This window comes from Rhinichthys klamathensis, unplaced genomic scaffold (assembly GCF_029890125.1).
Source record: "Rhinichthys klamathensis goyatoka isolate OS25496 unplaced genomic scaffold, OSU_Roscu_1.1 h1tg000464l_1, whole genome shotgun sequence".
In the NCBI taxonomy this organism is placed as follows: domain Eukaryota; kingdom Metazoa; phylum Chordata; class Actinopteri; order Cypriniformes; family Leuciscidae; genus Rhinichthys; species Rhinichthys klamathensis.
In genome coordinates, this window is record NW_026606953.1 from 280721 (window position 1) to 307051 (window position 26331).

At 38.8% G+C, this 26331-nt stretch overlaps 1 protein-coding gene across 2 annotated transcripts in view; it reads right to left on the reverse strand.

The window, feature by feature from the left end:
• Positions 1-1495: 1495 nt before the first annotated feature.
• The window catches only part of cdon (cell adhesion associated, oncogene regulated), a 39762-nt gene continuing 14926 nt past the window's right edge, over positions 1496-26331 (reverse strand). The window contains exons 2-19 of one of the 2 annotated variants that reach the window (XM_056236779.1): positions 25783-25922; positions 25355-25633; positions 24415-24561; positions 24175-24318; positions 23605-23895; positions 22888-23157; positions 19700-19983; positions 18894-19068; positions 17740-17853; positions 16348-16554; positions 15804-15985; positions 12665-12770; positions 9142-9264; positions 7204-7395; positions 5656-5951; positions 4402-4481; positions 2395-2657; positions 1496-2183 (exon numbers count right to left, since the gene is read on the reverse strand). In XM_056236779.1, the coding sequence (XP_056092754.1) occupies positions 2029-2183; positions 2395-2657; positions 4402-4481; positions 5656-5951; positions 7204-7395; positions 9142-9264; positions 12665-12770; positions 15804-15985; positions 16348-16554; positions 17740-17853; positions 18894-19068; positions 19700-19983; positions 22888-23157; positions 23605-23895; positions 24175-24318; positions 24415-24561; positions 25355-25633; positions 25783-25855 (3381 nt within the window). In that variant the 5' untranslated portion in view covers positions 25856-25922 and the 3' untranslated portion in view covers positions 1496-2028. Of the gene's footprint in view, positions 2184-2394; positions 2658-4401; positions 4482-5655; positions 5952-7203; positions 7396-9141; positions 9265-12664; positions 12771-15791; positions 15986-16347; positions 16555-17739; positions 17854-18893; positions 19069-19699; positions 19984-22887; positions 23158-23604; positions 23896-24174; positions 24319-24414; positions 24562-25354; positions 25634-25782; positions 25923-26331 lie in introns of both variants that reach the window. The other variant, XM_056236778.1, reaches the window with a different exon arrangement.

The window sequence follows — 26331 nt, forward strand, 5'->3', positions numbered from 1 at the left end:
ACACATGGCCTGGTTAAACATACTTGATGTGTGTTCTTGCGTTCATCTGGCACTGGCAGTAAGAAACCTCAGTACTGTGAAAAAGTAACATTCAAATGTCTGCATTAATATCTATGTACGTTGCCATAAACATTGACTTGTTCAGCAAGATTCTCTCCAAACTGTTGCTCTGCCATGACAACAGCAAAAACCGACCATAAAACAGATGATTAGCGCTAATTCCTGCTATACTGCCCCTTGTGGAAATAGTGAAAAGCAACACATACTTGGCAATCATGCATAATATAACTTTTGCATTAATACACAAAAAATGTTAACTAAGTTAGTGGATATACTTTATATCAGCAACCTGATACGTTTGCATTTTATTTTCTAATATGGGAAGAGCTGTAGATGGAGTTTCTGAAAGCTTTGTATGGCAAAGAAAAAAAAAGAAAAAAAATTTGCCACACTGACAGTGCCACTTATTTGAACACACACTAATGGCAATGGTCTCACCACATTCTGAGTGTTTGCATTTGACTTTCTATGTGCTTTTACAGGAAGGGTGTAGCCTGGAGTCACTATGTGTATAGGGTATCGACATAGAGGAGATATATAATTATTATTTTCTCATCATGGTTGTTCCTTGAGGGATCTTTAACATTAAAGAAATAAGTGTCTAGCTCCAACTTCCTCCTTATCACTTCACCTTGAGTGCACACCAAATAGGTGTCCTTGATGTGGATGATGGAAATGTGTTTTTAAATCTAGTTGATGCCAAAAAGTCAATGCAAAAAGTTCATTTTTGAAGCTTTGTTTCTGTAAATACTCTTTATGGATGAGGGAGGATCTGAAAATGACGGTATGTTTTCATAGTACATCAAGCTCTTGTATATCAAAAAAAAAAGGAAAATGATGATGAAAACATCTTCTTAATCCAACCATCCATCAGTGCCTGCCTGAAATCAGCTGTTAAAAGACCGCAAAACATGACAATGCACCATCCACCCTTTGGCAGTCTGCTTATGTAGACAGTCAACTTGAGTACAAACCACATCTGAAGCTGAAATGAGGAGACCGCAGTAAAAGAGCTCCACTAAGCAACCAAACAAAAACACTCACGTGACGTGAACACGACCAGCGCCCTTCAACACATTCTGGGAGGGTCAAAGGTCAATCAAGCACTTAAGTTTGTGTATGGTTAACAAAGAGGCATGGATAGGAGGTGTGGCTGGGAGGCTGCGGGATTGACTCCGGAAAACTTCAAAGAGCTGTCGCAATTGCCGGACACTTTAGTGGATATTTCTGATATTTCTTTAGTGGACAGTTCAGGCTGCTTTATCGATTATAGTAAAGCGATCAAATTTGTAGGTTCCATATGTGCTTTAGGGGTGCAATAATCCATTTTAAGGGGCCATATAAATCTGTTATTATTCATCCATTTTCGGTAGTTCGAGAGCCCTATAGTAAGGTAGAGCATTAAAACATTAGAGAAGGATATGGATAGACATAATACTTAATGTTCTCTTTATATTATAACAAAACTTTACACATACAATGGCTAAACTCCACACTGTGTGGAACAAAAAAAAAATATATATATAAAGACAAATAAAGAACAAAAAAATAAGTTTCTCATCCAAAAAAAAAAAAAAAGCATAAATAATATAAAAGACAAACTTTTTTTTCTTACAACAGATACATTCATATGAAATAATATTTTACTACTACAAAAAAATAAATAAGTCATCTAAAGAGTTTTTGCTTTTACTTTTAAAAGTCACAAATGGGATCGTTTCAGCCTTTGAGTTTTCTGCACATCCTTGCATAAAAGTCTCTTTTCATTGTATTTATTTCCATCTTGCTTTCCCTCGCCGGTCTTCTCCAGCTCTGGAAGCGGTCAGTTTGGTGTCCACTTCAAATCACACAATGTCTCTGACCATTCCATCACTAGCCATTTCCTTTTTTTTTCAAATGTGTCCATGTTCCTGTTCCCAATTTCTCTCGTACTCTTTCTTGTTTAGAGTGTCTGCATGTTTGATATGTTCAGACCTCCTGCACTGTAGGCTGGATGAAATCTCCAGTCAAGCTTCCGGTAGAGATCCAGGCTGTTTTTTCCTTACAGTCCAGATCGGGCAGTCCCAGCCGTTCCCAACACACCACGGGACCCTCGGAGTCTTCATGCCGCACGGGCTGAACTCCTGTTACACACACACAAATAGATAGAAAAGATTTATGCACCAGCTCCAGTATGCAGCAGTCTAGTCAGGTAAAATAATATTGCATGATGGGTAATTTACAGTTTGCCAATGCAGTAATTTCCTGAACAGCAAGAGGAAACACTGACTTTCCTCATTCAGAGGGAGTGTGGAGTGAATCAGAGAGCTCTTTATAGCGCTGAAACTCTCTCACCTCTCTGCTGCTCGAGGGTGGACTTTGTTTCCACAGGCAGACAAGGGGAATTCTGGGAAAGGGGTGGAGTCTTGCCCTCCTGCGCCACTTCGGCTGAATCGCTCTCCTGGGAGCTGTTGAGCTGTGGGCTGTCACGTCCACGGCAGCGAGACAGAACGGGGTTGAGGGGCATCATTTCGAGCCCGTCGGGTTGGCGCGCTGCCACGCGGTGCATTAGGGGGAGAGTGCCGCCCGAGAAAGTGCCATTGGTTTTCGTGTAACACCTGTCCACAAAACACAAACGCAAGACATAAATGATGGCCACTGCACTGTAAACTTTGACTTTCTTGAACCAAACTTAAAACTAAACATTTTCCAGATATTCCCATGAAAACAAAGCTATAAATGTATGTCCTCTTGCCAAGATTTCAATTTATGAAGCATTTCTACTCAAATCTTGCATGGACATCATTTTGACCAAAAAGCACCATGGAATTGAAATTTTGTGTGTGTGTGTGTGTGTGAGAAACAGTGTTATTTTCAGTTATAATTATAGATAAAGTTTTAGTAATTTGTGTTTTTGTCTTTTTCTGTCTATATAGTTTTTTTTTTTTTTTTTTTGTTATTTTAGTACATCAAGGTAAAACTAAATGAAAATGACAAATGTTTCCTTGGCAAACTACAAGAAATAAAATACATTGTTTTTACACAATTTTATTTCATTTTAACATTTATTTTACTTCAAGTAACAATTTTTTTGAATGGTTTTAACAGACTGGTGTCAAACCTAGTGTGACGGATCTTAACAACATATTAAAACTATTATTTTCATGTTATGACCAATTACCAATAAATGAGCAATATTCAAACTCTGTAATATATTGTGTAAATAAATTAAAATCAATTGTTTAAAATACTTCACTGGAGTAAATTTAGGAATTTAGGCATCACAACATTATAATGCACAGTATGGAAAAATGTATTTTGAGATTTGCATTTTAACCATTTCATTTTTTTTAATTGCCTTTTATATTTCGTAAAGATTACATTTAACAATGTTATTTAAGTTAAAGTTATTAAAGTCTTTTAAAGATTAAGTATTTGATGACAGCAAAGGTAATTTAATGTCAAAATATGGTAATTGTAAACAAATAATTGACTTAAATCGTGCATACCTACCTTTATTATATTTCAAAGGTGCTTTTTTGTGGAGTTTGACAGCTCTTGTCACAATATACTTTTGTTTTATGCAAAAGAGCAGCATGAGCATTCTTCGAAATTTCTCCTTTTATGTTTGACGGAAGAAAATCATACAGGTTTGGTAAGCGGATGTGTAAATGAGAGCATTTAAATTTTTCTATGAATTTCTTCCTTACAGTACAGCTCGAGCCCGTGCACCAGCTGCAACAAGCACCTCTACTTTATTCAAACTCTGATCGCATCTGAGATCACAGATTTATTTCCGCAAGTCTCTACGCTGCCTGACCAGACTCAACAGTGTCTCTGTGTGTTTGCGCATGCTGATAAGACAGAGAGGCTTCAACACACACATACGTAGACATAAACATATAAACAAACAATACCTGCGAGTATAAATACACATGCACTCGAGAAGTAATCAGGGATATAAAGTGTGCACAGATGCACACAGTTAGTGCGCTGATATCAGCCTCCATTCAGAAGGATTTCCCTCTGCTCCCCCGCCGGCCGCGGCTAAATAAACACTCCGCTCATTAAGACTGTAGCAAGGGTGCGTTCAGTGTAAACTGTTACTGCCGGACACACTAGAGTACACAAACAAGCCTCGACGAGAGGAGTTGCCATGCGTGTATGTGTGTGTGTGTGTGTGTTTAGCCCAGAAGAGAATAAGCTCAGGTCAGGGGTGAAATGAGAACCAGATGGAACAGATGATTGGTTTGCTGACTGGAGGCGTGCTGCGCAAAACATAATTCTGCAGGCATGTAAACACCAAACATTAACAAGCTACTGGGCTTGACTTTTCAAGTATTGCATTTCCCTCTCTCTCACCTGTTGTTGTTGCAGAAGTTTTGACAGCTCATGCAGTCGGACGAATCGTTCTGGGGCAGAGCCGTGTATATTCCCCCTCCCTGCAACAACAAAAGCCATATTTCATTTCTCATTACTCAAACACTACACTTATACATGACTGAGTTACTTTCAGTCTCACAATGCTATGCTATGCTATAGCAAAAAATATACAGGGGAGAAGATGGACCACTTGAATAAAAATGACTAAAATGCCTTTTACTATACTGTATTTGACATATCACACCATACTATACAATAACATGTTACACTAAATTATATCAGGCTACACTACTGCACTATATTACATTATAACACAACATACTATATTATATTATTAAATGACAACTAACAAAGATCTATTTTTAAGTGTGTACCAATAATAATCAGCATATTCAAATTATTTCTGAAGGATCACGTGACACTGAAGACTGGAGGAATAAATTACATTTTAAAATATATTTTAAAAAGACATTTTAATTGGACAACAGAGATTTTGGTAACACTACAATGAGGTTTAATTTGTTAACATTAGTTAACTATATTAGTTAACATGAACTAACAATGAACAATATTTATTCATATGTATTAGTTTTAGTTAATATGTACTAAAACACTTTTAAAATCCAACATTGTATCTGTTAACATTAATTAATGCACTTTTAACTAATACGAATAAACAGGCCGATTTTTATTAACTAACATTCACAAAGATTAATAAATACTGTAACAAATATATTGCTCACTCAGTTCATGTTAATGCATTAACTAATGTTAACAAATAAAAAAAAGTTACTGTTTTTACTGTATTTTTGATCAAAGTGAGCTTTGGTGAGCATAAGAAACTACTTTCAAAAACATTAAAAATCGTATTTATTCCAAATATACAGTTTATATACATATTAACTTTCAGAAGGGAGGAGAAAACACTTTCAAGCTTATGCGTCTAATCAAACTTAATTTGAGTACATTTAGACAACCATGAACATAAATGCACAAAGTAAAAGAAAATATGACCCAGACAATTAAATATGAACTTGCTGCACCATGCCATGCTACAGTACATACTATACTGCACTACACATTAGAAAAGGTTTTTAGTAATCTTGGATGCTGATTGGTCAATGCAGCATTCCACAATATAGTGACACCTTTAACACAAAAACTGTTTACCATATCACTGCACGGGAACCAAAAAACTAAATACAACCGCACAATGCACAAACATCTACTCACATTACGAAGGTGATGAGGGTGTGGGTGATCGTACTCCATAGTGTTGTGGGGCAGAGGGGCGTCATGTGCGTGAGGATGCCCGGGAGGGTAGAGGGCTCCTGATCCGTTCAGCAAAGCCAGACCATTGGGCAATTTGTGGTGGAGGTGATGGCAGGCCTGGGGCATCATGGGAGCGGTGTGTCCACAGCCCGTGTGCACGCTTCCATTCACATGGCTGGAGCCGGGCAGTGTGGAATATTCCAGAACATGACCGTTCATCTCTGCAGACTGGTACAGGTAACCTGGAGGGTCGTATTCTACACAGAATATTCTTACATTAGTATATTTTTAATGGCATGTGTGACATGCTAAACTCCATCTAAAACTATTTGCAAATTCTTCTGTAATTATTATACACTACCCTTCAAAAGATTACATTTTTTTGAAAGAATTTAATAATTCAATTCAACAAGGATGCATTTAATTGTTCAAAGTTACACTAAAGACATTTATGTTCAAATATTTCTATTCATCAAAAAATCCTTAAACAAAATTACCACGGTTTCCACAAAAATATTAGGCAGCACGACTGTTTTAACATTGAAAATAATAATAGGAATAATTTCTAGTACAATCAGCATATTATATTGATTTCTTAAGGATCATGTGACACTGAAGACTGGAGTAATGATGCTGAAAATTCAGCTTTACATCACAGGAATTACATTTTAAAATATATTAAAGAAAAAAAAAAACAGCTATTTTAAATTGCAATAAAAATTCACAACATTACGGTTTTTACGGTATTTTTGATCAAATAAATGCAGCCTTGATGAGCATAAGACTTCTTTAAAAAACGTTTAAAAAATCTTACCGACCACCAACTTTTGAACGATAGTGTACATGGATAGTAAAATGTAGACACTATACTGAAAATATACTAGTCAATATTGTACAAAAAATGCTGAAGAAACAACGCACGAATATGAAACATAACATAACTCTTTTGCCAAACAGACTAGCAGTGAACTGGAGTGTGTGTGATGAAAGTTAGCAGGCCCATTTGTGGCCTATTTCAGGGGGAGGTGTGTCTGTGTTACTACTTATACACACCGCTGTGGCCAGCACTGTTTACTCTGTTACTCAATCTCATTGAGAGTGGAAAAGAGGAAAAAAGAGAGAAAGAAAGAAAACTTCAAAGGGCCGGCAGTCGAGGAGAGGCAATGAAAACCAGGCCTGGATCAGTAGGTGGACTCGAACTCAATTTCATAAAGACATTATTGACACAGCATAACCTCTCTTAACCTTACAGAAATACTGCATAAACTAAAACAACACAGCGCGGCTGGCCTCATTACTACATATCTCAATAAAATAATAACGGCAGCAGCAAAAGAAATTGATACTTAAAGTAACATGTTCCACCATCAAAATATACATTATGAGGAAACAAAATATTGTAATGATTTTTGGACACTACAATGATGGCAATTCAATAGTTTTCTTAGTAATCACTAAGTACACAGTGGCCCCAAAAACTAGGAAGTAAACAGGAAAGGTGGCACATACTATGAAGACTGTTCTGCTGACGGTTTCTCCACAAGCACATGACGATGAAGACCAGCAGAATGAGCACCATGACGCCCAGAACACATCCCACGATCAGGTAGAGCAGGCCGCCCGGCTGGCTGGGTGTATCTGCAGGGGAAAACCCTGGAGGGGTTATGGGGCGCTGGCTGGGCACACCTGGAAGTTGACGGGCTGGAGGGAAAGAAAGAGAACAAAGTGAGTTTGAGGGGATGAAACATCTGGATGTCTTTCAAGAGAATATAGCACAAGCTCTAAATTTATTGGTTAATAATTTTTTTTTACATTTACAGAAGGGAATGATGCTTGCCCGGGCTCAACAAGTATATTTTGTTTTTTTACTCATACATGGTATTCAAAAACTGTAGGTGAAAAGTCCCTGGATGATCTATTACTTCCGGCGAGATTCTGAAGTGTGCATTTGATGGACAGTTTACTATCCCATGAGGCCACGGGAGAGGAATTGTGAATGGCACTGAAGCGACGCAACTGTCATGTGACGTTAACAACATGGCGAATGTCCGAATTTCGTTCTTATTACACATAATCATACGACATAGAGCATACTTTTTAACGTCCGCAAAGTCAATTCAAATTCAAATGTGGTACCTACTCAGACGGTACGCGATTTAGGGCGAAGCAAATCACGTTAAATGAACTCTTTAGCTCCGCCCACTCCCATAAAGCACTGTGAATGATGAAGAATAAGTTTCCCTATGCTCTCAAACTACTTAAATATGCATATTTTGCAGTAAGCATAAAATATGCTGTTACTATATACATAATTAACACCTTTTATTCAATAGTTTTATATTTTCCCATCATTTTTTATTTAATTATATCATTTGCAATGCTTAAATGGATTCTCTCATTAAAGCTGTTAAGTGCACAGTCTTGTACCTTTGTCTTTTTGTCCAATTTAGCTTCAAATCAAAGTAGGTCATTGCTAACCTGCTGTAGACATGATATAGCCCCGCCCCTTTTCAGCGCTTGTCGGCCTACTGACATTTGTTATGACATCCGCTTCAAACGTTACAATGCTCATGGTAACTTTCGTTAACTCTAAAATAAAGTAAATCCACTTCACCAGCTAATTGCTCTTCAACTGTGATGCCATAGAGATATACAGAGCTATCCCAAAAAAGGAAGTTCAAAGACAATAAACTGAAGATGGCCGTGCGCTTGTTTCTCTGGTGCATAAGGTCTAGTGTTTGAAGTGATTTTAGCACTTTCCAATGCAAATTCTAAGGTGTTCTAGGTGGTTGCTAGAGTATTTGGAGTGAGCTTTAGCACATTTGCTATATCATTTCTATAGTGTTATCTAAATCACAAGAAAGCCCACCTCAAGTCTCTATAATATTCTACTCTATGGATTACTTTTCCTCCCATTTATTGAGCGCAAGGTGAACAATCTTGAGCCGATTGCTTAGAACAGTGCATCTCTCCTCAATAAGCTGCACGATTTGATGTACCATTCATGTCTGTAGAACTAATGGGGTGGGATCAATTCTGTACCATTTAATACTAATGCTTTAATACTTAGGATTAGGGGTTTGTTCAAATCTCTGACCCCAAGTATAAGCAATAATAAAGCACCACTAACTAAGTGCTACAGTAAGTGCTGGCATATAACAATGCATCCGTTGTCAGTCCTAAAGTTTGTGGTAGCAGCAGGTCTGTTTGCACTCCATGATTTGTATTTGCTCTGGCTGTGAATGACGCTCTGGTTTGATTTCAACAGTGTTGCATTAAGGGCAGTTATCAGTGAATGATGTCGAGTAGACGCGGCACAATGTCTCTCTTTGTCTAGCTACTAATAAAACGATAGCTCGCTTTCCTCTGTCATTACCACGGGGGCTTTATGGGTTCCTGTCTACATGCTAAGTATAGCATTCCTGTGACAGTACTTCAGCCTCTCACCTTTGGTCTCGCAGATCATTACGTTACTATATTCGCTCTCGCCACCGTCGTTAAAGCACTGCATCTTGATGTCGTAGGACGTCTCAGGTTGGAGTTGACCAATCATATGCAAGAATTTGAAGCCTGGGGGAGGAGGCGGGAAAAGGAAGGCAATGAGAGTGACTATTGAATGAGCAGGGCTTTTCTCAAAGCATGTGTTGTTCTCTCCAAACCACAATTCATTTGCTCAATCTCATTTTTCTCTTGCACACACACACACACACACACACACACTCTCGCACTCTCATTCTCACAGTGTCCCAGACGGATTCAGACAGTTGCTTTGCTGCAGACAGGCTCCTTATAAGGCAGCTTAACGTTTGTTCTGGCCTGGCTCCAGTATTCCCACTGAACACACTCAGGGCCCTGTGTACACACACACACACACACACACACACACACACAGATCGTAGCAGCCGCTCGCCTCAGCCTCTCACACATGTATGCTGAGAGCCAGCTCTCTAATTACAGTTTGTTCCACAATATTTTATTTGTGTAACTCACTTCTCTTTTTAATACAGTGAAGGCATACTGTACACTAAACGAACAGCTGCTGTACTGCATAATGGAAGAGGAAAACACAAAACAAACACTTACAGACTGACACATACATAAGAAAAGCATTGCAGGCTGTTTGATGCAGTTTGTTTTCCGTTGCACACATAATATACCAGTGTTTTGGCAAAAACAACTGTAACATGATAAAATAAATTATATATAAATTGTGAGTTTGCAGTCTGAATTGATAAAACGTTAGAGTATCTCAAAAAGTACAATAAATAAAAGTGTCTTCTTGTGCATTGTCTTTGGTGGCTGTTCACAAAAATAAAAAATACATCACAGCGAGTGAAGTCTGATTCAGAAACAAATGACTCTAGTGAACCGATTTTGATGAATCGCTCAAAAAGACTCACAAACTCACAAGGTTTGAGTCTTATTTCCTATGCATTTGAAGTTAACCCTGTTGAAACTGACCCTGACATATGAAAGCCTGATATTCTAAAATAGAACAGTTTATTGAATCTGTAGACAATGTCATATCGATTAAATGCGATTATTTCGCATCTAACATAAAAGTTTTTGTTTGCATAATGTCTGTGTATACAGCAAAGGTGGGCCGTTGCTGGCCTAAACACTATCAGAATCACTGACTTTCACTTAAATATATTTTTTCCATGAATGAGTATTAAATTACTCCCAATAGTCCATTCTCTTAATTTCATAGCTTTCCTCTTGGTTGCGCTGCTTCCAGTAGTGTATGTTTATGTTAGAGCTTTTATCCAATCATATTTCAGCCATCATGTGTTGCCATGGCCAAAGAAATCTGCCTTCAGAATCAATAGCGCGGCGCCTGTAGCTTAAAATGAATGGCAATGAAACTGTTGCTTTAACCAATCAGATAATCAGTCAGATTTAATCAGCCAATCAGATTTCGATTTGACTGCATCGGGGCCATCTAGCAGGCGTACAATAACGTCTGCATTTTCACGTCCTTTGATTGGATGGTCAGAGCGCGTACTGTTACTGGTAGTCAGAGCTAGCTAACCACATCTGTAGCGAACTGCATAAAGTAAAATATATTCCTGTAGATTCAATAGCTTTTTAACCCACAAATTATTGTTTCTTTCCCTCCTCGACTCCCAGCAGGTTCAAACGTACCGGAAAAAATCCATTATTCAGCCTTATCCAGCTTAACGCAGAGTCACGTAACTCTATTCGGTCTGTCAGGGTAATAACATAACTGACTGACTGTAATGTATGCCATGACTAATTTTGAAGGCAAAAGTCCCGCTGATCTCATTGATTTCCTTCAAAAATCTGTGTGAGAGCATGGGGCAGCTGTAGCCTACACATCGTCATTGATATATATATATTTTATACAAACACACACACACACACACAACAGTTATTCTTATCTTTACTAAAAACCAGTAAAATTTCACAAGAAAAAAGTCAGGTGTACCATGATCTGAAGATAAACATATTTAGAATTATACGAAAAAGCCTTTTCTTGCTAAAAAAGTATTAACTATCCATCAAATGACAGAAGGCATGTAGTAGATTGTATACATTATTGTGAGTTGTATTTCCAGTTTTGATCATGTAGATTGCTGAGAACTTTCAGATGATGTAAGCAAAATGGATTGCAAACAACATTTCACATTAACTTTAAGACCAACAATCTATACAACACACTGCTGAGATACTTCTGTAAAAGCTGAGACTTATGAGGTCATCCTATCTGCCCAGCGTGTTTGGATGGACGAGGAGAGGTTTGAGGGGCCAATGTGAATAGAGAGAAAAGGTGCAAAAAGTAAAAATAGGAGGCGGAGGAGAGGCGAGGCAGTTAACATTCCTCTCAGAAACTCGAATCCCTCTCTGAACGGTCAGTGTTGGGTTTCAGTTCAGGCCCATTAGTACGGCAGCCATTTATTAAAAACACATTTTACACCGACTCATTACTCTGAGCGCAGGACTCACTACACATCAATCAACAGATTACGCTTTCCTTGTCCCTCCCCCTCTGAGACAGAATATACATTAAACGCTCATACTACACGGCTCTCTGTAATGCTTTATTCTGATTGGTCAATCGTAGCACTTATCTGTCAAATATTTGTGTGTTATGACTACTAAACTGTATAACTGACCATTGTCCCACGCAACGGATTTCCTGCAGAGCGTAGCAATCAGTTTTCAGAAGAAAAAACTCCACAGGGATTTGTAATGTAATGTTTAAAGTCAGACCTTTGAGTTCAGGGGTTGTTAATCGATGGTATAGGCTTTTGTGCAAGCAATCTGTCCACATTTCAACTTATTTTAAAATTAATCACGTTTAACAGTACAATTTATGGTGAAGAACTATATTAGCCATTATGCTGTGCAGGAAATTCCACCAATCAGAGAGTCGCAGGGAGCAAATTAAGCCAAAAGAGCTCTTTAGCTCCGCCCACTCCCATGAAGCACTGTGAAATAAGTTTTCGAGTTAACCTCCCTATGCTCACAAAATACTTAAATATTTGTGTATATATATATATATATATATATAAGAATAGTTTTCAATAAACTTAAAATATATTGTTTATAGATTTAGATATAATCAACAACTTTAAATGAATAGTTTTATATTTTATATTATATATACCTTTGTCTTTTTGTCTGATTATCAATTTTTTTTTTTGCTTCAAATAAAAGTTGTTAATGTTGTGATAAACCTCATAGCTGGTTGGTTTGGTTCATGGCTTGTAACACTTCTTTTAAAATCCCAATGGGAAAAATGAATGGAAAAATTACTTCCAGAACAAAAAGTGGGCGTTTGTGTATGCACTCTACGGCTGTGTTTGTTTCATGTCTCTCGTATCTTTTTTGAAGAGTCTTCTCACATAATAAAATGTCAAAATTTCATGCACATTTATTTATTTATTGTGCAAGTAGCCGTGTAATAAAAGCAACAACAGAGCAAAGACAGACACCATGATCTCACCTTCCACCACATCTCTCTTATAATCACTGTCATTGTCGCTGTCTGTTGGCCGATAGTAGATGTAGAATCCCTGGATGGGGGTGTTGTTATTGCTGGAGGGAGTGTACTATGAAAGAGAGTGAAAGAAAAAGCAAATTATATATTTTTTGTTTCCTCAATATACACTCGCTAACAATTATGCCCTCAAAAATCAGAACTTAACTAAAGGTTTACTAGAATCAAGACATCCATTTTTACTTAAAGAGGCCATACTTTTGACCCTTAGAATTCATTTTTTGGGGTACTGTACCTTTAAGACTTCTAGACGTCAATGACATTTGTTATGATTGGCTAACCTTATAGCTAACATTTTAGAGTTAGTTTATCCAAAAAATAAAATTTCAGTTTTTATTTATTTACCCTCATCCCGTTCCATACATGACTATTTCTTTCAAGGAACTGAAAAGGAGATGTTTTGCTGATTGTCATGGTGCTCTCTTACATACAATGAATGTGAATGGGAAAGGACGCTACAAAAAAAGCACCTTAAAAATATCAAAATGGAGCGGTCAGAGGCAATGTCCCATTAGTAAAAACAATTCATTCTTTTCAGTCTGATCCTTTTAAAGAATCGGTTGACCTAATTCACAAAACGATGTTGCTTAGTCCAAGTTTTCTGAAGAGACACGTTCGGTATAAATGATGAACAGATTAAATTTATGCTTTTATTAACATGAAAACATTGATCAGTGAACATAAAGAGAAGCTTAAAGCTGCAGTCTGTAGTTTTTCCTCTTTTTTCGCCATCTCTGTTCGAAATCTGCAATCGCAGTTATTCGCGGAATTATCAACTTTACGTGGGTTGTGCCTCGGCACGGCACAGCGCGGATGAATCCAATGTTTGTGCGGCTGTCAGCGCCGGTGTGGATACTGGCATTCAGAATCACAGATTCTACTTTTTGGAAGTATGACCAATATAATAATTTTCACTGGAAAATGTCATCTGAACAAGCAAGTAACATCCACTTTTGTTCTGACCAACTAAGGGGAAAAAAGCATTGCAGTAAATCGCGCTGATTAAATCTAACAATCGCTTATCATATCACGTCAAACCGTGCAAATTATACTTTGTTCTCAAATTGTTAATGTTCAACATCAGCATTGCGTGACTACATTTAATGACCTTCTGATATTATCCTTGTTTTCGCATGGGTCCGGTTGCAGTCTCTTTTTTTTTGTAGCCACTCCCGAAGTCTGAAGTCTTTTGCATTTTACAGCGGGTGAATCTCCAGTTGTCACTGGTGATTGTCGTTTGAACCTTTCTGTTTAATTATATCAAGTGCTGTGAGAAAAGGCAATACATCTCCACCTCCAACATCCTCACACGCAATATAGCCTACTAGCCGAGACTCCTTCTTTATGTGTACAGATGTGACGTAATGACGCAAAGACATGCTCGAATCTCCCGCGGAAATCCACCAGTACCACTGGAATTAAAAACATCATTACAAGCTAATCGTTATGAATCGAGCTACGGCAAGCAGATAGTTTTGAACACTGGCTGGTTATGTACTTGCTCAAAAATTTTTAACCCAAAAAAGTTACGGACTGCAGCTTTAACCGTACCTGCTTGACCCGCAAGACCAAACCTCATTGGTTCTTGAGGAGGCTCAGATGTGATGCGTAACACGAGAATGAACCTCATTGGTTGTCGCACTTCAAGCAAGCATGCTTGAGCTTCCATTTACCATATCTGATGTGTGCTTGATGAATGTTTAAATGTGAACAGAATCCTACATTGAATCTGTTCATCAGAACAGTTGGATTAAACTGCTTAATTCATATGGATTAGTTTTACAATCTTTTTAGTATAATTTTTTAATTGTCAAAGTGGTAGTTGAGTAGCTGTCAATGGAGGGATGGACATCTCTCAGATTTTATAAAAAATATCTTCATTTGTGTTCTGAAGATAAACAAAATTCATATGGGTTTGGAAAGACATGAGGGTGATTAAACGATGACATCATTTTCATTTTTGGGTGAACTATCCCCTTTAAGTTTGGATTGGTTTTCAGTAAATAATGACATAGATTTTGCTGTTGTATGACTTCAGAAGACCTGGAATATACTGCAGAAGTTGAATACTATTATGATATCCTCAAATTGATTGATTTTTCCACAATAGAAAGTCAAATAACAAAGATGAGTAAATGGCAAATTGTTACTTACTCCTACTACTACTCCTTTAAGACACAGCAAACCTTTTCTTTCTCATGCATGTCTTCTAAAAATAGCTCATCTCACTCACTCCGTTCCACTCGTTAGAGCTGGATAAGCCCTCCTAATCTGTAACCCCCCCACCCCCACCCCCACACACACACACACTTTTTCCAGGAAAAAAACTGCACTTTTTACCTCTGCCAATTATAAGTTTGTAAGTTGATTGGGCATTCTGGGGTGTTTTCTCAGGGGCTGATGGGAAAAGCTACTATACAGAGCCTGGAAAAGTGCACGCACAAACACTCTGCTAACGTGCTGAAAAACACTTCGGCACAACTGGCACCGCAGAGAAGAACAAACCGGGGAGGCTTGTTATGTGGTTAGTTCTGGACAGTTTTTACACTCTCATTTTCGAATTAAGCGTGAAATGTGAGTATAATTAAATTGGCCATTAGATATAAAAGGCATATGTCTAAACCATTAACACACACACTAGTTTAAACCCCTGAGCTGCTAATGTGAGGTTCAGTGTTATTCCTTCAACAGGCCCGACAACATTTGTTTGTACAAGTGGCGAGGCCCTTTTAAAGATTAATGTGCTAATAATACACATACAGAAGCATAGAATGATAGAAAAACTCAGTTTATTCAGTGATGAGTTATTGAGTGCCTGACAGAAACTGTTCCAAAACCTAGTGAGCTGCCTCGCTGTCTACCGCCTCTATAGGCAGCTGCCTTTATTTTAGCCAAAACATATTTTGTTGCCTACTGTTAGTAAAAGCCTTTGTGTCAGCATTGGACTTCATGATGCGCTGCATTAAAAGCTAGATGGGCAGCTCAGGTTGTGTCAGAACTAATCAATTTTAGTCATTTTAGATTATTTGGCAGTTACAGAATGTGATTTTAATGCATTCGTGTGGTTGCTTACAAGTATACTCACAGTCCAGCGTAACATTATCTGAGTATCACTGACAGCGTCAGTGGAAGAGATGTGAGGGCCAGCGACCGGACGGTTTGAGACGGGTGGATTCGACGAGGAGACCTGGTATGGCCTGGAGGTGCCGCTAGCAGGGCTTTCACCATAGTTATTCATGGCAATGACACGGAAGCGGTATGTGGAACCTGTCATGAAAAGATTTATTAAGCCCATCATACATTTATGTCCCCAACCACTTTTATACAAATTTGGATGTTCCAGATTTGGATGTTTTTTCTCAGGTATTCACATTTTCAAGTGCATGTAACAGGATTTACACACACACAGTTTTTAATTATTAAGTCAATAAAAAAAATATTACTAGTATTATATTAATATATTAAAATGTAATTTCCATGACTTTTTAATACTTATTATTATTTGACAAAACTATAATAAATATGAATAACAATATTTAATTAACAATTGTTATTATAAACTATAAATATCATATTATTAAATAATATTAATTAGGCCTGGGAATCAGTTTCACAAATTTTCCCCTCACCTGGTTCCAGGTTACGCACTTCCACAGACAGTTTAAGTGGTGAGATATTATCGGCCGCCACGATCCAGTCACCACTGCGGCCTTGTTTCCTGTACTCCACTCGAAAGGCCGTGATTGGAGAGCCACCATTGGCCCGTGGGATCCATGTGACATAGACAGAGCTTTCTGTTGCCATAGAGATAGTTGGCCGATCTGGGGCCTCGGGAACTTAGGGATGAAACCAACCAATCAGAAGTTAGTAAAAAGTAAATGCAATCTAAACCCTAATTATTTTGTTTTCCAAAAATAAACAGCAGCTTTTATGTCAAGTGCACAATGTGACCTCAACATCCAATCAGTGAAAAGACCAAAAGAGCAGACGAAGATAAAATAAACCAACACACATAACAGATCCACAGCATGCCAGAGTCAATTGAGTACTTACTGAATGGGCTCTGAGCCATAGACACAGAGACGCAAGCAAAGAGAGAAAGACAGAGCAAAATTTATGTGGCAAATAACAGTGGGCCCAAACCCATTAGGATTTAAATGTGTACACACACACACACACACACACACACACACACAAAGAATACTTCACCCAATATGATTCTGTCATCATCGTTTACTTTCTCTTATGTCGTATTTTGTAATGGAACACAAAAGCAGAAACTCTGAAGAACCTTTATGCACTCTTATTACAGAGTTGTGCAGGGATGAAGTCAAAACCTGAAAGACTAATTCGGCGCTGGTTCCCTCGTGATTTTCCTACGGGGTTTTATAACGGGATTTTTCATTTTATAAGTAAAATAAAGCCTGTGGTAAACTTAACTTGACGTTGATATTTCTTTGACGTTTTGTTCAACAACGTAAACTGCACACACTCACAGCCCAAACGTTCTTATCTAGCTACTTATAAGCAAAATACATTTTCAAAAAGAAACAAAACATAACTGCTTAAAAATTTGCGTTTTCAGTATGGGTGTAATTTACGATGTAGAATAAAACGTCAAAGTAACGTCTAGTTATTTTTACCACAGGCTTTATTTTACTCATAAATAAAAATAAATAAAAATAATAATTAGAAAACCCCATAGGAAAATCTCGAGGGATTGAGGGAAGAACCCGTGTTGTCATCCCTGCACCACTCTATCGTGACCATAAGGCTATTTTATGGCTTCAGAAGACTCAAAATAAAATAAAAACATAGGTTGTGTAGACTAAATTTGTAGTCCTTTTTAGGAGCTTAACAGACCCTGGTCACCATATGTTTTCACTATATGGAGAAAAAAGCAGCATGAACACTCTTCAAAATATCTTTTTTATGTTCAACAGGGGACACATGACAGGATTTAAATTTCTGATAATTAGTAAGCAGAGGTGGTACAATATGGTTTTGGAATGTCCTCTTACCTCTGTCATGTATGACCACTCCATAATAAGTGTTAGTGGTTTTATCTTCCGGCACTTTCTCTGGAACAGACACAATTGGAGCCTTGGAGGGATTCTTACTGGGGGAAGTTCTCTCTGAGAGAGTGAGAAAGAAAGAAAAATAAAATCGATTTGATTCCTAATGCTGATACAGCATGATCCTTATGATTAATAATACAATTCTTAATGAAGTCTCTTATGCTCACTAAGGCTACATTTATTTGCTCAGAAATAAAATAAAAACAGTAACTGAATTTAAAATAGCTGTTTTCTAGTTTAATATATTTAGCAATTTATTCCTGTAATGGCAAAGCTCACGTGCCCACATGGTCCTTCAGAAATTATTCCAATATGCCTATTTGGTAAGCAAGAAATCTATTATTAATCAATTATCTTATTATTATCAATGGTGAAAGCAGTTGTGCTGCTTAATATTGTTGTGGAAATAATGACACTTTTTTCAGGATTTTTTGATGAATAAAAAAAAAGAATGATAATTTATTTGAAATAAAGTAACATCTTTACAGTCACTTTTGATCAATTTAATCAATATATTTATTTCTTTCAAATGAAGAAAAATAATGACCAAAAATGTATCCTCTTGATGTAAATAACATCACAACATTTTTTCATCGGGTGCATCGATTTTTCATCAAGATCTTGTATTGACAATGCAAGAGTCAAGCCCTCTGTAAAGTCTCCTCCAGCACATCCCAATGAATTTCAATGAATTTAAGGTCTGGACTCAGAGGTGCCGCTTCATGTGTGAAAATGATTCTTCATGCTCCCTCCTAACCATTCTTTCATAATTTCAGCCTGATAAATCTTGGCATTGTTATCCTGGAATATGGCCACGATGTGTCTTCCTACATGGTTGTTTAAGAAATGAAAAGCTACACACTCCATCAATTAGAGTTAGATGAACTGTTGCCAAACATCTAACATGCTAGAAACATAATCACTGCAATAATGATCCACTCATAGACTCTTGAGCATTTGCTTATTTAAAACAAAAAAAATCTTTTTTTTTTGGCCGGGCAGTGTGAAAATAATTTGGTGAAAATACTAACATGGGCAAGACTTTTGCACAGTATTGTATTTTTTTTTTTTTCAAAGTACTATGTATATGTTCTCACCCTTTCCAGTGCGGAAGGTCAGCATGGCGGGCTGACCCTCTCCTGCAGCGCTGCGGGCCACCATCAGAACCTCATACAGGCTGGACGGCTCCAGCTCAGACAGGGGCAGAGACTTCTCACTGCCTGGCACCCGCACTGTGTGCCAGTTCCCCACCACATTCCCCATGTCGTCCACCTACAGGGGCATACAGCACATGCGCAATCAGGGAACAGTCTTACCGTGTGCAGAGACCTCAAGCACATGGCCGTATCGTTTCAACCCTCATATTCTGTGTTTGACTTTGCACATACTGCACATAAAGTTCAACAAAGAACAGTAACTTCTTTCTTGTTGTCCTACTCTAAATCATAACAAAAGATAAACCCACTCAACTATTCCTGAGAGCACAAGCTATGTCATTTATTCCTGAGCCAATGTGACAAGCGCTGCCAATGCAATCTTGAAAAGAACCAGAGCAGTTTTATTAGTCAAGGGAGCTTATTATTGAAGAAAACACAGGCTTTTAAAGAGGAAATGACCAACTTCTTACCAAAACGCTCTTGGCTGGCAAAGACTGCTGAATTGTGTTAGCACTGACTTTGCAGTAAACGGCACAGGGCGTTGTTATGAGTTATGTGCTCATTCTCAAATCTAATAGCTATAAATCTGACCTTATAACTAACGCCAAGGAAAAAGAAGAGGGTGGAGCGAGATTCAGTCATTCTTGACGGGGTAATAATAGTCTACATTTTGTGCCCCTCTTAAGAAGTACATCAGTAAAACATTAATAACGGAAAATATATGAGCATACTTTATGATTTCTTACCTTGCGGTATTTTACAAAGTACGCATTGATAGGGATGCCCCAGTCCCGACCTGCTCGCCACTCTAGATCATACATGTTGGGTTTGTGCGTTTGCGGTGGGCTGATTATGATTGGTGCTTCTGGGGTAGGTTTGTCGTTGATTCTCTTAGTGGGCTGTCCTATAGTTTCTCCCAGCCCCTCCTCACCCATGGAGAGGAACAGTTCGTCACCCTCATCACTCTGGATAGGGAGGACAGAAGGCTGTGTCTCCATTGGAAACCCAGACATGGAACTAGACTGTGGTTCTGTAGAGGAATAAAAATGTAATATTAATTAACTACTTACTACTTGTAGGGTAAGGTTAGGGTTAGAGTTTGGTTTAAGGTTAGTTGCTTGAACTTAGGCATAATTTTCTGTTATTACTATAGTGAGTACATGTAATGTGTAACTACATCACATTAAAAGCACAGTACTGTACTGTATATAGAATTGTTAAGAATTGTGCACTGTGTGTGTGTTGTATACACATTATAATATTCAAGTCACTACAGAGTAAGAGTCAGATAGCAACTGAATAATCCCAGCTAAACAGCTGAAAAGCAGTTGTAGGAGAGGTGAGGTTTTTGCTGGTTCTTGGGGTCTCATTCTCAGTTGTTGGGTGTGTGGCACTGGTTTACCTTACAAAACAAACAGCCTCAGAGTCAGTAACACTAGAGCTCAAACTGGGCCTGCAGCCAGCCACCACACATTCCACCCATCTGCCATTAAAATACCAGAGAGAATACACCAGCTCAACATAACCACCTTCCAATCATGTCCTGTTTGAGCCATAGGGCAAGCCCTGGATTATTTAAGGGTAAGCCACTGTCTTACACCTGGCATTTAAAAAGAATGAACAGAATTTGAGTAATACTAACAATGCTAGGACTCTGTTTGAGGTTGCCAGGGTGTTGCTAGGGCAGGGATTGGCAAACTCAGTCCTTGAGGGCCACTGTCCTGCGGAGTTTAGCTCTAACAACCCTGATAAAACTCACCTGCCTATAGCCTTCTGGTTTTCCTGAAAACATTGAATAGCTTGTTCAGGTGTGTTTGATTAGAGATGGAGCTAAACTCTGCAGGACAGTGGCCCTCCAGGACTGAGTTTGCCCACCCCTGTGCTAGGGTGATCTGCATGGTTGCTACTGGGACATTGTGTAGCTTTTTACTGGCACGAGTCACCCCGCTCACCTCCAAGTCTGGTCTGACTCCGGTTCCTCCTTCAAAATAAGTCTATGGACCTGTCCCAGTGCCCACAGTTGGGGCCGAGGCCACTTGAAAGAGCATGCATGCAACAGGAAACAAGTGTGCAAGACTGTCCTAGGTCAGACAATACAGAAGCTCAGTGCCCTTAATGCACACTAGCTCCACAAAGGTTCTACACACATGTGGTCTTTACAACTACTTAAACACTTGGGACTAAATTCTACATGTATGTAAACAAGTGGTCAAGTGCAAAGACTGCAAGTGTGGGTATTGGGACTGGCCCACAGTCATTCTATCATCTACCAGGCGATATGAGGTACTCATTTCCATAGCACAAACAGTACTGGAGCCAAATCTTAGGTTATACTTACTTAAGTTACGGGTTTGTTCAAAAACCTATGGTGCCTTAGCAAGCACCACTAATGAAAGCAAGATACAGTAAATATTTTTCTGATGCTTTGATCTTGTCTCTTTTTCTGTACAGTAGGTCTTTCTCTTTTCTGACTCACATGTGCACGATCATTAATGATTGGCGCGCAGGGTATATAAACATTACAAGGGAGAGACAGAGACACAGAAAGCGAGTTTGAGAGGAACAGTCAGGGCTCAGACTGCGCTCGGGCTGTACATCATCCAAACTCACCAGGAAGGCATATTGGAGGCCTTAAAATTGATTTAATAATCTACTAGGAAAACATTGAGGGCAGAACATTGAAACAAACTTGTTCACTGGGGCATATACACATTTCTGTCCAATCAAATGCGCTCTACATTAATTATGCCCCTCCGCCTGCCTTTGAATAGCAAAGGCTATAGGAATAGCATTGTCAATGGTTGTGACAAACTGAAGCCTATAAAACAACAAGGAAATTAAACCACGTCAAGAACAGGAAATTAAACAGCACACGTCAAGACATTTCATGGGGTCTTTTTTAAGAACACAAGTCCAATCAGCATCCATCGCAAAATAGCAGATCACGTCTAATGCTGTTTATTCCTTTTCCAGCAGCCTACGGATCACATATCTATCTCAAATCTTGCCGTTAAACATAAACAACTCTGCTTTTACACTGACCTGAATTTTATCAGTGCAAAATAAATCACTCTTGTAGCTGAGCCAGGAAAAAAGTGATACGAGCCAACAGCCAACATTTGGAAAAGACCTCCATCATATTTTATCTATTCTGAAGTCTGCATATCTCTAAGCTTATCAATCATGTTTGGAGACACAAAACAAGGCTGAGGAACAGCCTCAGAGGAGGTCAGGGGAGGGCTGTGTGTGAGAGAGATGTGTATTAATAAATATAGAGCTAGTTGTGTGTGATGTTGACAGCTGGGTGGTCTGGTCCTCGTCATAACCTTGTGTAGTTACTCCTTACATTCCGCTGTCCAAGAGCTTATCCCCAACAGCACGCACAAAGCTCACTCTCACAGCCTTCTCATTGCCAGGCAAATACACACACCCCAACTCCCCCTTCTCCAACCAAACTCCAGCTAAACTCTCTGCCCTGATGGAAGGATATACTGTCCCAACTCACTGTACGGTAAACCTGTATCTTCTGCTGATAAAACACTGTTTTAAATGTGTGTGTGTATATATATATAATTATATAATATAATATATATTAAGACTGTCAAAGTTAACGCATGCAATTAATTCAAAATCAGTTAACGCAAATAAATTACTGAAGCACGTGAAATTGTGTCATTAACGTCACACTGTTAGATGAACTTGGGACACACTGAGCATCTACAATGGCGCAAGCACTGTAACCCTGGTATGCAGAAATTTCTATAGTGACCCTTCAACCCGAATTCACTACTCTGGGAAGGTTTTCAGTCCAATTTATTTGCAATTAATTACAAAACAAATGTGATTAATTAGTTAAAAGCAATATATATATATATATTTATTTGCTAGGGTGTTCTGGGTAGTTGCTATAGAGTGCAGTGGAGTATCGGCTTACCTGATTGAACACTGAGCCTTCCTGCCGATTGTGCAGAGCTAATGCCATTGTCAAACAGGCATTGGTAGATTCCCTGATCTTTAACCATTACTGAAGATATATGAAGGGAGAGGCCAGAGATTTGAAGGTGGGGTAAAGACGAGAGAGGGGCAGAGTTGTGGAGCCATGTGATTTTGGGGGTTGGACTACCACTGGCAGCACAGGTAAATCTTACAGAGGAGCCCACAGTCACAGCCTGATCTGACAAACCTCGCAGGACGATTACTTGCGCTGTAAAGAGGAGAAGCGTGCTGGATTTATTATACACATAATGAAATAATACTCCACATGAACTACTGCTGATGGGATGTGGGATATTTCTTCTGAATATTACCGTCATCCAATCATTCTGTTGGTCGTTGTTCGGAAATTATGTATAAAGAAACAAAATGGCAATGCTTCCATTTGTTGTGCAGTTGTACAAACATTTGCTAACAGGTTTTATTACTGAGCAAATATGGACAAGTTTCCAAGTTTGACATAATGTTTTATTTTATTGCATATTTTCCAAGTAGGAAATTGGAAATTTTATAATTAGAAAAATAGAAAAATAATAATTAAGGCCCTTCATGCAGTGAGCAATAAAATGGTTGAGGAACTTGAGAGGAACCTGAACTACATGGACTATGCTACCCTAAACCTTGGAAACATGACGGGTTATTAATAATATTTCCTTACCAAGCACATTCACAGAGTAGTTGAAACTGACCACAGCTCCACGGTCAGTCAGAACAGAGCAGCAATAATGTCCTCCATCACTCAGTTGAACGTCATTCAACACCAGGTTTCTATGCAACAACATCCATTTGGAGCTCAATGAAAGCTCCGCCCCATCTTTAAACCATTTGACTTTTGAAGAAAGACTTCCTGATACGACACACTCAAGGGTCAGAGATCCAGACTGGTCCACTGTAAGATTGCGAGGGGTGATGGGATAGACAATCCTTACAGGTGAAGAGCCTTCTGAATCTACATGAAAGAAAGAATGCGATGGTTTTATTAGTCATCTTCCCATCATATTAGCAAGATTGTTCTACTAAACACATAATTCTTCATTCTTTCAGATATATTACATTCAATTTTAATTTACAGTACACACCCAGAAAAAAAATATTCAGAATATATTAGCTGCTCATTTTTACAGCATCATAATTTATAAAAACTATGAACTATGTGGGAAATCAGATGTTAAACTCTCAAAACTTTGTGATACCTAGAGAAAAAACTAATAGAGTTCCCTCAACCAACCTTTGACTATGAGTTTAGTGCCATGAGCTTCTACTTGAGTCTCTCGGGTTAGAGGATTATAAGCACCACACTTATACATTCCCTGATGTTCTGAAGACACTGACACAATCTGAAGGTTCCCGGAGGGCAGGATTAAATACTCATCTGAAAAATAGACAAAAGAAACAAACTTTCAAATTGTTCAATTGTTTCTTCATGTGCTTCTGGAGGGTTTGGCATGTGAGGCAGTCTTATCTGTACCTGTAGACTGTTCCAGCCATTTCCCACGTATCCGGTAGCGTGGCAGAGCAGGCGGATTGCTGCGAGGAAGTGGGCATTCAATAACAGCAGTGTCTCCCTTATTTACAGTAAATGATCTCCGATGGGTCTCCGCAAACTCCTCAATATCTGAATGAAGAAATCAAAAGAGTACTCAATCACTTCACAGCAATGTGTAAAAGAACTCTGAAGGGGTTTATTTTGCAAGATGACCAGCTGATTGAACATTATCCTGCTTTTTAGATGACTACCTATGAAGTAAACCAATAAATGAACATAAAATGTTGATTTTAAGTAGGAGGAGGAAGTTGTGGAGTTATATGAGAGACCGGAAACTAGCACAGATGGTAAGTTATAAAGTTCAACAATCATTATACAAAATATCTAACCAAAAATGTGGCAACTGACCAATCAGATTCAAACATTTGTGAGAACTGTGTAATAAACTGGTATATCCATTCGTAGCAGCAGCACTTCACACAAAGACCTTCTGTCAATGAGGTGTTTATATTGGATTGTGAGTGGCAGAGAACATGTGCTTTCCACTGAATAATGCAGCCTTATCTGCAACCCTGATCAGACCCTGGGTCGAACGCAGAGGGGTTGCGTCCGATAGGTCGCCCTTCCCGGCATCAGCTCTCAGTACGACACAGGAAGACCCTGGGCTCATTAAGGATACTGCTGAAGAGGTGTCTGGATAAGTGCCAGACTGAAAAGAAAGACCCATTTCCTTCCCTTCAAACACTCATCTATGGTTGGCCAATCTAACAGTGTTAATGGCTCGATAAATCCGCCTTCTGATACTTCCTGTCTTTCTTCACCAGCAACCTCTTTGAAGTGCATTATTGCAGGAGTGTTGCTCTTACAGCTGCGCAGAGAGTGTATTTGTCAGCATACTATGAGTGTGATTATATATGCCTACCTGCAATGAGCACTCGTGCATGGCGGCTAATGATGGAGCCTGTCTCGGAGTGAGCCATGCACTGGTAGGAGCCCGTGAAAGCCGGTTGGAGGGATGGCAGTGAGAGGGAGCCTGGACTAAGTTCCACTCCAGACTGGTGGCTGGGGTCTAGTGGTCGACCCTGAAATAGCCAGCTGAGTCTGGCTGTAGCTGGACGCGCCGTGCAATGCAGATGGACTGCTCCGCCTTGCTTCTGAACCACAGAGAGAGGCTCCACACGAAAAGAGAGAGACAGAACAGCTGAAGAAGACAACAGACCATAATCCATAATTATTATTCCTTCAAACCAGCGGAGAAGACTAGTTTAGACCATTGTACGTGGTTTCAATTCCAATTGCTCGACATAGGTGTGTGCTAACGTTTTTTTTTTGTGTGTGTGTGTTACTCACATGGGCAGTTGAGTAGGAGGGTATGGCACACACACAGCACAGCGGACAATAATCTCAGGCCACCGTCCTCCATGACGCTGTTTCACCTCTGTGCACTGACCTGGGGCCTAACACACACCCCCTCCACACACACTCCACACCTGAAATGCATAAAGACAAATCAGAAATGTTAAAAAACATTCATGGCCGATGACTGAAAAGGCTGAACATGGTTAAAGACAACAAAGGCAGTTACTAGCCAAACATAGAATGTGTAGAATTTTGCCACATTTTGTGTTGATTGTGAAGGAAAATCTTTATAATACTGTCTTCATAAAATGTATTTAAATCAGATAAAATGTGAGAACTAATGTTATCAGAAAGAACAATAAAAAATGCTAGTAGAAAGAATGAACAAAATAACTAATAAAACAATGTCCATATTAAATTATGGTTGCTCTAAGTAGTTTTAAGTAAGTGGGTGATAGGGTGTTGTGGGTCTTAAGTCTTTACGATACTTATACTCTCCCAAGATATGGTTTAGGTTACTCCTTCAATCCAAGTCTATGT